Source organism: Schistocerca cancellata, chromosome 4 (assembly GCF_023864275.1).
Source record: "Schistocerca cancellata isolate TAMUIC-IGC-003103 chromosome 4, iqSchCanc2.1, whole genome shotgun sequence".
Lineage (NCBI taxonomy): Eukaryota > Metazoa > Arthropoda > Insecta > Orthoptera > Acrididae > Schistocerca > Schistocerca cancellata.
The window spans coordinates 872,726,241-872,741,540 of NC_064629.1; the positions used below are offsets into that span (position 1 = coordinate 872,726,241).

Below are 15,300 nucleotides of genomic sequence, written 5' to 3' on the forward strand. Positions count from 1 at the left end.
TGAGCGGAAGACGGCCTAACGGTGTGCGGGACCGTAGCCCAGCTTCATGGAGACGGTTGCGAATGGTCCTCGCCGATACCCCAGGAGCAACACTGTCCCTAATTTGCTGGGAAGTGGCGGTGCGGTCCCCTACGGCACTGCGTAGGATCCTACGGTCTTGGCGTGCATCCGTGCGTCACTGCGGTCCGGTCCCAGGTAGACGGGCACGTGCACCTTCCGCCGACCACTGGCGACAACATCGATGTACTGTGGAGACCTCACGCCCCACGTGTTGAGCAATTCGGCGGTACGTCCACCCGGCCTCCCGCATGCCCACTATACGCCCTCGCTCAAAGTCCGTCAACTGCACATACGGTTCACGTCCACGCTGTCGCGGCATGCTACCAGTGTTAAAGACTGCGATGGAGCTCCGTATGCCACGGCAAACTGGCTGACACTGACGGCGGCGGTGCACAAATGCTGCGCAGCTAGCGCCATTCGACGGCCAACACCGCGGTTCCTGGTGTGTCCGCTGTGCCGTGCGTGTGATCATTGCTTGTACAGCCCTCTCGCAGTGTCCGGAGCAAGTATGGTGGGTCTGACACACCGGTGTCAATGTGTTCTTTTTTCCATTTCCAGGAGTGTATTTCCATCATGAGTGGGTTTACGAACCATCTGTTCTAATTAGTTTTCAGAGAACACAATCAGCAATGTTTCACAGGATGTCTTGTAACGTCCACCACTAACAAAACTGTAGCTAACCCCCAACTGATTGTTGGATGATTACAATCCCCTCCGATGATTACAGTTGTTGAATGATTACAGTCTCCTCCGATGATTATAGCATGTTTGGGGTATTCACGTACTAGCGAACTGAGGTTTTCTCTAACGTTTTCGATTACATCAGGAGATGAGACTGGTTGTTGATAGAATGCTCCAGTTATAGTTTTATGCCCACCCCCGATAGTGAATCTCGCCCAGACAATCTCACAGGCGACATCAGTTTCTGTATCTGCAGATTTGAGTTTCCTGTCTGCTGCGACAAATAAACCACCTCCATTTCCCATTAACCTACACTTTCTATATTAGGGAGAGGGTTGCAACTTACACACTTTTCACACTTCCTCCTCTTGCCATTCCTGTAATAGAAGTTTCATACTTTCTTTTCCTTCTTACAACGTTTGCTCAGCTATGAAGTGTGATTGAACTTTGATGTGCTTGCTTTCTTCTTCTCCCAAAAGCTCTTCAACTTCCCACTGTGGTTTTTCTTACTTTATTCTGTCCATGTTTTCTTGGGATTAGCTCTAAAGTGATGCTTATCAATTAACGTTTTGATTGCAGCTCTGTCCTGTAGCATTTTGTTTGTAATGCTTGTTCAATTTCAAGCATCCATTCTTTTTTAACTTTCATTGAGAAGGCAAGTTAGAGAGTCCTTTTGATCAGTCTAATATCGTGCATTCTGAGACTATGGCTATATATTTTTTCCGTGAAAGTGTCAGATATTTTTTTCGAAATTCTGATATTACTCTCTATACATACGTCTCATCCATATTCCCTCAACACAAACTGGACGAAACATTTTCTAGGCATATTCCGTTCTTCTTTTTCTGTGTCTTTAGTTAATGATCTGCTTCCAATGATTACAGTCTCTGGTGCATATAACGTTTCAGGTTTGATTTCTGTGATTAAATGTTTTACTTTTACAGTACGAGATACTGATTTTTTATTTACCTATTCCATGAATTCTATAAGATTTTGTGATTTAACAATTATCTCTTTGTTCACTTCACGATTTAATCCAGAGGGTTGGATTATTTATCCTAGGTACTTAAAGTTGGATACTTGAGACATTTGTCCAAACTGTGTAAAGATAGGTTGTTCATCTAGATATCGAGGAGAACCTTCCATTTACTGGTTTTTTCATAAGAAATACTGAGTCCACTTTTAGCTGCTATTCATGGAGTTTTCCAATGGTATTAATCGCTTCTTCTCTATTGTTTGAAAAGATCCGTAGATCGTCCGCATAAGGTAAGCATCATAAATGAATTTCAGTTTCATATAGTTTGTAAATGGTTATTTCTTTTACTCCATACTTCCATCTCCTAACTCCTTTTTCTAATACAAGATTTAACAGTAAGAGCGACAGTCCGTCTCCAGGTCGGACCCCTGTTTTTATACCAAACGGTTCAGACATTTCACCTTGGATTTTAAGTTCTGAACTGATATCAGTTAATGTTTGCTTAAACAACTGACTTGTCTTTCTATCCACTATAAATCCTTCCCGAATATTAAACAGTGTGCATCTGTCTATTGAATTATAGGCTTTTTGAAGTCTACAAAGGTGATCATCCTTCTTCTGCCCTTGCGGATTTCTGTGAGTAGCTTGAGATCGAGTATTTGTCCCACACAGGATCTACTTTTCGTAAAACCTGCTTGATATTTGCAATGAAATGGTTCGTTTGGGATTCAAGATTTCGAAGTATGATTTTCGAAAAAAAATTTCAAGTAACTGGCAGCACTGAAATCCCTCTGTAGTCATTTACACCAGTGTTATCCACTTTCTTGTGTAATGGGTTGATTATGGCGTACTGTCAATCTTTAGGGATTGTTTGCTCCAGCCAAATATCTGTAAGAGCTTGAAAGCAGCGTGCATTACATTTATTTTGCTTCTCTTTTGTAGTAAACTTTCCTAGGCGAGATCATAAGATCGCATGTGCCTTCGAAACCATACTTTCTCTCATTAAGAGCTCGTCTTAATATAAGAATGATCTGGCCCGATACTCGAATTAATTTACTTCATGTTGCAGCATTTAATGTTACCACATTTATTAGTAAAATATTTCATGGAATAATAATATCACAATAGGTAACGCAAGTGGATGTGAAAAGTCAGGGAAGGGAACGTTTCGTAAGTAACTTTATGTTTTCCTTACAAAGTTCATTCCTATTTCTATTCAGTACTTTGCAAATCCTCGGTCTTCACATTATAAGCGTGTTAATCCTTCTGGAGGAAAGTGATTTGGCCGGGACTAGCAATGGCTTAGGTGCAGAGAAATAATTTGTTTACTTTTTCGTTTGTAATCTACGTTAATTCTCTTAAGGCCAAGGATTTGCGGGAAGAGTTTGGAGCACATTTAACGCAGTCAAGACGCAAGTAGGCATGTCAAAAAATCTTACTAGAATAATTGATCCCATAGTTAGTATACCTAGGTACACGCGATGTGATCTGGAATGAACAACACGACTGACTGGTGACTGATTCTAATACTTTAATAACGCTGTTACTCACGCACTTTATAACAGGTGGCAATCATGTGGACTACTAGTTATGGTTGGCAAGCTGAACAAAGTTCGAACGTACTGACTGGTGAGAGCCACACATATCAAAGGGACGTCTACATCGACTGGATCTCAAGAACTCCGTAAAATGGTCACAAAAAATATAATGCACATGGCATCCAATTAATTGCTATACACAGACTTTCACTAGCCACGTTATGAAACGAATTACTGCTTGCTAGTTGTGAATCCATGAGCCCGTTGGGTGGCACTGGACAGTGGTATACTCGCTAATCATAAACAAACCTCACTAAAAAAAAGTTTACATCCTACCAAAACTTCTCCCTTGCCTTTATTGATGGATTAGTACAATAAATAGGCACCTTGGATGCAGTTGAAGCCCATACTAAGTGCGCACAATCACGAACGATAACCTAAAAAATTCAGATAACAAAATAGACAATGGTTAGTATTTCACACGGGATTTAGGGACTCGTACATATAATTTAATACACGATACAGTGGAGAATTCTGTAGCTCGTTAGCGGTGAATCTATGAGCCCGTAGGGTGGTGGCGGGCAGAGGGGAACATGCTAACAACAAAGAAACGATTACTAAAACAATCACAAATCTACTCAAATACTTACACGAAATTTAATATGGTACACTACAGGAGGTACCATAGCTCATCAGTTGTGGACCCGTGGAACACATGAGGTGGTGTAGACAAAGGTGGGCATCACGGTCACAAGAAAAACAATTCCTAGAATTGGATAAAATGCAATCCGAATCCTGCTGGAATCAACCAAATATTAACAACTTATTTACCGGAAAACCTTAAGGCATGTTATACTTAGGGACATATTTGTAGCTCTAACTCACACGAAGTGATAATCATCAGACTATACTCTATCCACAGAATGGACAAAAATTATTAAGATTTGTAGATTTTTCCTTACTTCCTTAACATGAATAACTGTGAAAGAAAAGGAATTAGAAAATTGTGTTACTAAAAAAAAAAACATTTTGATACTTGAATACACAAACCAAGCAAGAATCTCTAAAACAGCGTCTCACTTACCACGCTGGAGACCTGATGTCTTCGACTCATCCTCTAGTCTCCAGATGCCGAGAAACAGCGTCACGTTCAAATGAGTGGGGAGAGAAGGAACCTGTGGGCTGTGGCCAGTTACAGCACGACAAAATTCAGAACAATCGTGTGTCTTTGACTCATCCTCTAGTCTCCCTTATTTGTTAAAGTTACCCATGAAATTATGTTAGCAGTGGTTCTATACATTTCACGAATCTGTTCATGAAATGTATTCGAAAACAGCCAACGCGGCCACACGACAGCTATACAATTTACTGTGAACATTTGAAAATTTGTGCCGGACTGGGACTCCAACCCGGATTTCCTAATTGTCGCAGAGCGGCCGCCTAACCACTTCGGCTATCCGAGAATACCACCAGAACCAACTCAAACATGTGTTAGTGTCGAGCACGTGCTTGTGAGAAGGAACATTGCATCGAACTGTACACAAATCGTTAAACATAAACACTGCACTAATGTGTGTCATACAAGAGACAAGGCAACCCGGCGAGAAAACTAAATAAGTCTCTTCCTCTGCGGGAATCACAAAATTGTGCGAGCTCTAAGGAATGTACACTACTGGCCACTAAAATTGCTACACCAAGAACAAATGCAGATGATAAATGGGTATTCATTGGACAAATATATTATACTAGAACTGACATGTGATTACATTTTCACGCAATTTGCGTGCATAGATCCTGAGAAATCAGTACCCAGAACAACCAACTCTGGCCGTAATAACGGCCTTGATACGCCTGGGTATTGAGTCAAACTGAGCTTGGATGGCGTGTACAGGTACAGCTGCCCATGCAGCCTCAACACGATACCACAGTTCATCAAGAGTAGTGACTGCTGTATTGTGACGAGCCAGTTGCTCGGCCACCATTGACCAGACGTTTTCAATTCGTGAGAGATCTGGAGAATGTGCTGGCCAGGGCAGCAGTCGAACATTTTCTGTATCCAGAAAGGCCAGTACAGGACCTGCAACATGCGGTCGTTCATTATCCTGCTGAAATGTAGGGTTTCGCAGGGGTCGAATGAGGGGTAGAGCCACGGGTCGTAACACATCTGAAATGTAACGTCCACTGTTCAAAGTGCCGTCAATGGGAACAAGAGGTGACCGAGACATGTAACCAGTGGCAGCCCATACCATCACGCCGGGTGATACGCCAGTATGGCGATGACGAATACACGCTTCCAATGTGCGTTCACCGCTATGTCCCCAAACACGGATGCGACCCTCATGATGCTGTAAACACAACCTGGATTCATCCGAAAAAATGACGTTTTGCGATTCGTGCACCCAGGTTCGTCGTTGAGTACACCATCATAGGCGCTCCTGTCTGTGATGCAGCGTCAAGGGTAACCGCAGCTATTTTCTCCGAGCTGATAGTCCATGCTGCTGCAAACGTCGTCGAACTGTCCGTGTAGATGGTTGTTGTCTTGCAAACGTCCCCATCTGTGGACTCAGGGATCGAGACGTGGCTGCACGGTCCGTCACAGCCTTGCGAATAGGATGCCTGTCATCTCGACTGCTAGTGATACGAGGCCGTTGGGATCCAGCACTACGTTCCGTATTACCCTCCGCAACCCACCGATTCCATATTCTGCTAACAGTCATTGGATCTCGACCAACGCGAGAAGCAATGTCGCGATACGATAAACCGCAATCGCGATAGGCTACAATCCGACCTTTATCAAAGTCGGAAACGTGATGGTACGCATTTCTCCTCCTTACACGAGGCATCACAACAACGTTTCACCAGGCAACGCCGGTCAACTGCTGTTTGTGTATGAGAAATCGGTTGGAAACTTTACTCATGTCAGCTTGTTGTAGGTGTCGCCACCGGCGCCAACCTTGTGTGAATGCTCTGAAAAGCTTATCATTTGCATATCACAGCATCTTCTTCCTGTCGGTTAAATTTCGCGTCTGTAGCACGTCATCTTCGTGGTGTAGCAATTTTAATGGCCAGTAGTGTAGAACGAGGACATATGGAGGCTGGCGTCGGTTCTGGAAGCGTGCTCGGATAGCCGAAGTTGTTAAGGCAATCGCTCCCGACAAGCGGGAAATTAGGGTTCGAGTCCCAGTCAAGCACATATTTTCATATGTTCATAGCAAATTGTATAGCTGTTGTGTAGCTGTACTCGCAATTTGCGAATACATTTCATAATTTAATACGGCTGTCGATCGTCAGCAAAGTCTGTTCCTTCGGCCAACACGCATGACCGAAGAAACGTCGAACTATACAGACACTGTCAAATACAGACACTGCATTAATGTATGTCATGCATCTATGATTGCCCCGCCTAAGCATTCAAACTTATGAGAAGCTTATTTTCATACAGTGAGGGGCTCAGAGGAGAAAAACAGTGATCGGGAAGAATTTGTACTAATGAATAAACGAACAAGTCGGCCCATTTCTCCCCCTGAGCCCATTTTTCCGCTGACCAGTCGAATACACAACTGCGAAGTCAGGGTCATATGTAAGCAAGTACTTATGGCCTTGTTTCAAACTTCATGAATTTTATGTGTAAGACTGTTACCACGTATTTTCCACATTTCTGCTACTACCCTATCTTCCCCTGCAGCTTTATTGTTTTAAGTTCACGTATTGCTTTACCAACTTCCTCTACTGTTGGGGTTTCTGATTCTGTGTTTGGCTCACATTTTTCAAATATGGATTCGGCTGTGGGAAATTCGCAATTTAAAAGATCTTTTAAGTATTTTGCTGAGGGTTTACAATTATCTTTATTATTTATTTCCAGAATCCCATCTTGCCCTCCGAAACGGAGTCTGGGTGCCGGATTTATTGACATTTTTCTTCTCTAAAAATTCTATAGAAATACTGTGCGTCGTTTCTCTTGAACTCTTGCTCTGTTACTACTAGTCTGATTTTATCATAATTGCGTTTTACAGATAGAATGATATTTGAAGTCTGTTTCTGGACTGCGGTGAATTCTTTTGTGTAGTTTGTGGGAATTCCAGGCTTTGATGCTTTTCTTGTCAAAGGACTAATGCACATTGCAAGACACTAATAAACTTTTGTGAAGCTTTTGAACTTAAATTGAGTTCAACACATTTTCTGACATGTCCTAACAACAAGAAAACTTGGCATTCTCAGAATCCTTATCTTGAAGAATTTCAAAAAAATGCTTCAAATGGCCCTGAGCACTATGGGACATAACATCTGAGGTCAACCCCTATAACTTAGAACTTCTTAAACCTAACTAACCTAAGGACATCACACACATCCATGCCCGAGGCAGGATTCGAACCTTCGACCGTAGCGGTCGCGCGGTTCCTGACTGAAGCGCCTAGAACCGCTCGGCCACAGCGGCCGGCGGAGAATTTCAAATAGATTATATAGCCATCTGAAATAATAATAGAAATTATTATATTTCTTGTTCCATTTTTAAATCATGGCATTCACTTTTCATGTGATGCAGTATTTTTTTAAACTGAAAGAATTACTACAGAAAATTAACGTTTTCCAAATATAAAAACATGTTCCAATGTAAAACATGGTCCTGTATCTATGGGTAAAAAATCGATTGAAATTTGAAAGAGTCGCAATCATAAAAACTTTGTCAATAGTTATTTAATAGTCTGTTACATTATTACTCTATTACACAACAATACTCCACAATTAAAAACCAGAAGTACTATCAAAAATCAGTTTCGAGTTAAATAGGTTTTCAGGCTATTCGAAAATGACACAAATTTCCATTTTCAAGACGTTAAAGAAACTCAGTCCATTTGCATATATCAAATATTCCATGGTAACAGACGTTCTGCTGTTTCAAGATACGAGACGGCACACGACAACGAAGTATGGCTCAACTGCCCACATGTTATACAAATAGTTCTGAAAATATAGAGCATTTTACTCGTTGTAATATTCGGTACTTGAAGAATTAACAATACATTCAAAATAGTTTTAATAAATTATACAGTACTTAAATGTATTAAACGCGAAATATTTGCAAATGCTGTGCAAAACACCATCTCATGTTTAACAACAAAAACTGTAAAAAATGGCAGAAACTGCTAATGGCGGCCTCTAGTGCGCATTTCTTCATGGGTGTCAAAATTAAGTCCCTAGAGTGAAGTACCGACCAAAACACATCGTGTACTCCTATGTACACTATCGTCTAGGTTTAACACTCTTCCTACGCTTAAATTTTCCCCCAAAATATCACTCCTCTCAATTTCAGGTTTTAACCAGCTTTTTACTGAGTGAGCTGGCGCAGCCGTTAGCACACTGCACTCGCATTCCGCAGCATGACAGTTCTAATCCGTGCCCTCTCACCCAGATTAAGTTTTCCCTGATTTCCCAAAATCGCTTCACGCTCTCGGAGTGGTTCCATTGGAAGGGTACGGCCGATTTCTTCCCGATCCCGGGAACAATCCGACCTTGTGCTCCATATCTAATTACCTCAATGTCGACGGGATGTTAAGGCTAATCTTTTTTCATCTTTTCCACTTGGTTTCTGTGCCTAGTAATATGTGAGATTCCCTGTTTTATAGGAGTGCTTCAAACTCTGGTACGTTGTTATCAATGTTTCAGCAGTTAACCCCAAGGATTTAGACTCTCTCACCTGTGTGTGTGTGTGGGGGGGGGGGGGGGGGGGGGGGCGGCATTTCTTTGGATCTTACACTGATATTCACGGGTCTCATACACCTATCGTTATCTAGACTAGATCGCGAGTCGGCTAATCTAAAAGACCCTTTGTATGCACACCACACACAGTCAGATATCTGAGTAGCAGCCTATAATGTGTAGTGCACAGCTGACCCATTTACGGACACCTTGCAGTTCTCAACACCCTGGTGCATGTTTAGGAAGTCACAGCCTAGCTTGTGACAGAACCTTTGCGGTCTCTGGTTCAAGCCTTCCACTCGAATCAGATCTATGGGGCCATGATCTGTTTTGGAGACAATTCTGCAGAGTGTGAGCTTCACTGAAACTCCATGAGCAAGGCTGATAGTCTCAGCCTTCTCTGCCAGTCGCTGAAATGATCCAAGTACGACGTCGAAATCCAGACGACAGGCATCGTTTGTCACTATTTACGCTACAATCTGCAGTTACACTCTGTTCCCCCAAGGACTGCAGAAACAGCCTCTCCAACATGTTGAAAGAGGCATTCAGGCTTATTCACTGAGCGTCATAGTGTTCCTTGCCACCCCTTGCAGCCCACTGGACTCGCATTCGGGAGGACGACGGTTCAATCCCGTCTCCGGCCATCCTGATTTAGGTTTTCCGTGATTTTCCTAAATCGTTTCAGGCAAATGCCGGGATGGTTCCTTTGAAAGGGCACGGCCGATTTCCTTCCCAATCCTTCCCTAACTGGAACCGCGCGAACGCTACGGTCGCAGGTTCGAATCCTGCCTCGGGCATGGATGTGTGTGATGTCCTTAGGTTAGTTAGGTTTAAGTAGTTCTAAGTTCTAGGGGACTGATGACCACAGCAGTTAAGTCCCATAGTGCTCAGAGCCATTTGAACCATTTGAACCTTCCCTAACCCGAGCTTGCGCTCCGTCTCTAATGACCTCGTTGTCGACGGGACGTTAAACACTAACCACCACCACCACCACCCTTGCAGCCATTTCCTTAAGGATATCATTATTAACCGTATTTTCAAATTGCCGATGATTAGTAGACTCCTACTTTTTGTGTTTTCCTCTCACTGACATGGGACTCTGCGCGTCTCCTAACACGTGAAGTGAGTCTCACTATCTCAGTTTCGGTTTCACTTGTAGACATCGCCTCAGGCTTGTTGGGTGTGGGGGTGGGTGTGATATTTGTGATATTTTGAGGTGTCCCTACTCCCTGCCTTCACTGTACAGGACATCTAGACCTTCCATTGACACGCACTCACAGTCAAGTGAGCGTGTGGTGGTAGATCCTATATTTCCTGCAGGAGAGACAGAATCCACAGGAGATAAAAAATGGTTCAAATGGCTCTAAGCACTATGGGACTTAGCATCTGAGGTCATCAGTCCCCTAGAACTTAGAACTACTTAAACCTAACTAACCTAAGGACATCACACACAGCCATGCCCGAGGCAGGATTCGAACCTGCGATCGTAGCAGCAGCGCGGTTCCGGACTGAAGCGCCTAGAACCGCTCGGCAACAGCGGCCGGCCACAGGTGATACTTGAGGTATCTTTGGTATCTTTCGTATCTCTGGTACATGACTCTTGCCTGCTCTCCCAATACACCCATTCGCAGCCGGCCGCGGTGATGGATGTGTGTGATCTCCTTAGGTTAGTTAGGTTTAAGTAGTTCTAAGTTCTATGGAACTGATGACCTCAGATGTTAAGTCCCATAGTGCTCAGAGACATTATATTTGAACACCCATTCGCAGTAGCTTCCAATCGCTTGACAGTAGTCAGGGTGACTTCCAGCTCATTACGATCAGCAACCAGTCATCCTACGTCGGAGAGTAGCATACGCAGCGGGGCAACACTGCGTCTGGTGCAGTATTTTACAGAACAGTTACCAAATAACATTAAACTAACTTGCATATTATCTTTTAATTTATTGTTCTGATCGGCTACAAGTGTTGCCAAGAGCCTTTTCGAACTGAAGCGATTAACAGCCAAAACGAGATATCTGTATGACAACAGAAAACCTTGGTACAATATTTACTGTTTCTTTGAAACGTTTTTCAGGTTATGGTAACTAACGAATTCGGCAATAGTTTTAATTACGATAAACACAAACAATACGTACTCTTGTTGTAGCATAAAAGTAATTACCTGAATTTTCCTTTGTTTTCACAGATGGCGATTAAATTTACAAACGAGCCACCACAAGGAATTCGCGCAAGTCTGAAGCGGACTTATCAGAACATTACACAGGTTTGTTTACAGAAACCGGTGTTCAGTGTGAAAGAGGTCCAATAGTTCTGCATGGTAAGAGCTGTAGTTTCAATGCAAATATTGTAGAAATAAAGTTAAAATACTTCAAAGTATGGCATGTTTTGAAGGAAAACATATTTTCAAAGAGTACTGGGTTAAATGAGTGACAAAAGTACACTGTTTATTGCTGCCAGATATCGAATTCTGTGCAAAATTTTCGTTCTGGACAGCACTGTACAGTAAATTCAGAAGCATGCAATTTTAAACATAAAAGTAAAAGTGGAGGCGTATTGAAAGACTAAAATTTGAGTCAGGGTGTAAACTGCCATAGGCGGTTGTATTGGTAGAGTGCTGGTTCCAGATGGTTTAAACTGGGGGTCTGGTACAGTTTTAATGTGCGAGAGAGTTTATACACGCCGCGCCCGTGACTTGGACTACAGCAGGTAATTGAGAAAATAATAGTGGTATAAACTATCGCGGTTACTTCACTGATGACCTCTGCATGAGTTCTAGTTGCTAATAATTGAAGATTTCAATCTCTGGCACGGCCTGTGGAAACAGCGTTGGGAACGTTGACTTTACAGATCTCAAATAACATTATCATCAGCAGTGGAAGGTTCAATGACACACTGATGTTAATTGAATTTCTGTTTTCCTTGTTTCTGCCAGATTCCCTGAAATATCACGTGCAGTTTTAACTATCATAAAACAAATTAAGAAAACTTTCATTAATAAGTCTGTAATTGCCTGCCGTACAGTTTCAAGTTTTCGCACTGATACACTCAGAAGTTAGTGCCAAATCGAAAAAGCCTATACCCAGAAATGGAAGTAGGAGTAATCCGCTGAATTACAGGCCTATATCACTAACGTCGATTGCAGTAGGGTTTTGGTACACGTACTGTATTCGAACCTTATGAAGTACCTCGAAGAAAACGATTTATTGACACATAGCACGGTTTCAGAAAATATCGTTCTTGTGAAACACAACTAGCTCTTTATACTCATGAAGTAATAAGTGCTATCAACAGGGGATGTCAAATTGATTCCATATTTTTAGATTTACAGAAGGCTTTCGACACCGTTCCTCACAAGCGTCTTCTAACAAAATTGCGTGCCTACGGAGTATCGTCTCAGTTGTGCGACTGGATTCGTTATTTCCTATCAGAAAGGTCGCAGTTCGTAGTAATAGACGAAAAGTCATCGAGTAAAACAGAAGTAATATCCGACGTTCCCCAAGGAAATGTTATAGGCCCTCTATTGTTCCTGATTTATATTAACGAGACAGGAGATAATACGAGTAGCCGTCTTAGATTGTTTGCAGAGGATGGTGTCATTTACCGCCTTGTTAAGTCATCAGATGGTCAAAACGACTTGCAAAATGATTTAGATAAGATATATGTATGGTGCGAAAAGTGGCAATTGACCCTGAATAAGGAAAAGTGTGAAGTTATTCACATGAGTACTAAAAGAAATCAGCTAAATTTCGATTACGCTATAAGTCACACAAATCTGAAGGCTGTAAATTCAACTAAATACTTTGGGATTACGATTATAAATAACCTAAATTGGAACGATCACATAGATAATATTGTGGGTAGAGCAAACCAAAGACTGTAACTCATTGGCAGAACACTTAGAAGGTGCAACAGGTCTACTTAAGAGACTGCTTACGCCACGCTTGTCCGCCCTATTCTGGAGTATTGCTGTGCGGTGTGGGATCCGCATCACATAGGACTGGCGGATGACATCGAAAGAGTACAAAAAAGGGTAGCTCGTTTTGTATTATCGCGAAGTAGGGGAGATAGTGCCACAGACATGATAAGTGAATTGGAGTGGCAATCATTAAAACAAAGGCGTTTTTCGTTGTGACGGGATCTTCTCATGAAATTTCAATCACCAGTTTTATCCTCCGATTGCGAAAACATTCTGTTGGTACCCACTTACATAGGGAGAAATGATCATGACGATACCATAAGAGAAATCAGGGCTCGCACAGAAAAATTGAAGCGCTCGTTTTTCCCGCGTGCCGTTCGAGAGTGGAACGGTAGAGAGACAGCTTGAAGGTGGTTCATTGAACCCCCTGCCAGGCACTTCATTGTGAATAGCAGAGTAATCACGTAGATGTAGACGTAGCTTTAGATGTAGATTGATGTGCACACTACTTAGTAAGAGATTCACTATGAATAAGAAAGGTATAGTGAGAATGTTGTTCCATTTTTCAGAAAGAATGTATCCATTTCGTTAGTCCCTTTCTTTCTATCCCACTTCCTATTCTTCAAAATAATAGTTGACATCAAATCACAGCCTTAATTTATATTAAGGATATCTATGTCAAAAAATTTTATTTGTATACAGTCCAGTCACATTAATGTGACCACCGCCTCTGTTCCACGTCAACATGCAATAACCACTCAACAGCTGTGGAGGGCATATAAAGCGCAGGTAACAGTGCAGTCGTCGTAATGTGGAAACGGAGCGATTTATCTGATGTCCAGAAGGGCATGGTCATTGGCTTTCGGGCCAAGAGTTGAAGCATTTCCGAAACGGCTGTTTGTAAACTGTCAGCGTGCTACCGTGGCAAAATGGGCGCTATTGAAAAACGACGCAGAGGCGATTGTGGTGCACCAAGGGCCAAAGCTGATAGGGGTGAACGTCTGCTGCTGAGACGTTTGCAGGCCAATATACGTGCAGCTGTTGAGCAACTGACTGCCCAGATCAACCAAGGGGCTACCGTCAGAGTCTCCTCAACAACTGCGCAGCGAACGTTGCGGCATATGGGCCTCCGCAGCAGGCGCTCATGCTAACTGCTGTTCATCTGCGACGAAGTCTGGAATTTGCACGCCAGTACCGCAACTGGCCTTTTCAGATGAATCACGTTTTATAATCTTTCCGACAGATGGCAACTGGATCGTCAGAAGGGTCCAGGACGGGGGAGGGAACGTTATGGTTTGTGGAATGTTTTCGTGGCGTTTCCTGGGTGATCTCGTCATTCTGGAAGGTCCAAGGGATCAACACAACTATGCATCTATCGTTGGGGATTATGTCCACCCCTATTTGCCGCTTGTTTTTCTTCGTAGAATATCTACCAGCAGGACGATACAAAGTGTCACACAGCTCGCAGTGTACGTGCGCGGTTCTAGGAGCACCATTATGTCTTTACCGTGCTCCCCTGGCGGATTTAAACCAGATCGAGAATCTGTAGAACCACCTCGATCGAGCTGCTCACGACACGGATCCTGAACCGAGAATGCTAGTGCAGCTGGTCATGACACTGGAGTCCGCATGGCTCCATATCCCTGTCGGTATTTTATAGAACTTCATTGACTCTCTTTCTACACGTCTCGCAACGGATCGTGCTGCAAAAGGTTGTTGTTCAAGCTTTTGATAGGTGGTCACATTAACGTGACTGGACAGTTTAGAACTCAATGTACACTGCCTGACAAAAAAAGTAAAGCACACAGAAGAGAGGGTCAAATGTCAACGTAACTCTGCACATGTACACATCATCGGCGGGTATGTAAGTGATTGAGTTGTAATTCTCTGTAATGGGTAGAAAGTTCATCACAGTGCATTACTATTGTTCGTGTTTAGTGTTGTTACCAGGCAAGGAAGGTTATGTAAAGGGCATGAACAATGACTGATGTTAAGTGATTACTTTGAAGGACACGAGATGCCCAGTGCATTACTATTGTTCGTGTTTTGTGTTGTTACCAGGCAAGGAAGGTTATGTAAAAGGCATGAACAGTGACAGATGTTAAGTGATTACTTTGAAGGACACAGAGATGCCGTATATTGGTGTGAAACTGAGTTACGAGGGGCGTTTGAAAAGTCCGTGCAAAGTCCGAGAGATGGCACCATCGCCGCGTATCGAGGTCACGTGTAGTTAGTAGCATCTTTGGAAAGAACGCACACCAAGTTCCAGCCATATTAGTCATTTTCTTTGTGTTTGGCATTCGTGTGAATCAAGGAAGTGGAGTGATTGTCAAAAAATGGACGAAAAAGAATTTCGTGTGGTGATTTCGATTAGAACAGTTTATAAGTGGTTTCAAAATTTTCGTAGTGGCCGTATGGGCACAAGTGATGCT

General features: G+C 42.7%; 1 protein-coding gene across 1 annotated transcript in view; it reads left to right on the forward strand.

Annotated features, from left to right (window-relative positions):
* LOC126184483 (dynein axonemal heavy chain 5) overlaps positions 1-15,300 on the forward strand; it is a 976,026-nt gene that overhangs the window by 899,254 nt on the left and 61,472 nt on the right. Inside the window, exon 68 of the mRNA XM_049926874.1 lies at positions 11,138-11,215. Coding sequence (XP_049782831.1) covers positions 11,138-11,215 — 78 coding nt within the window. The remainder of the gene's footprint in view (positions 1-11,137; positions 11,216-15,300) is intronic.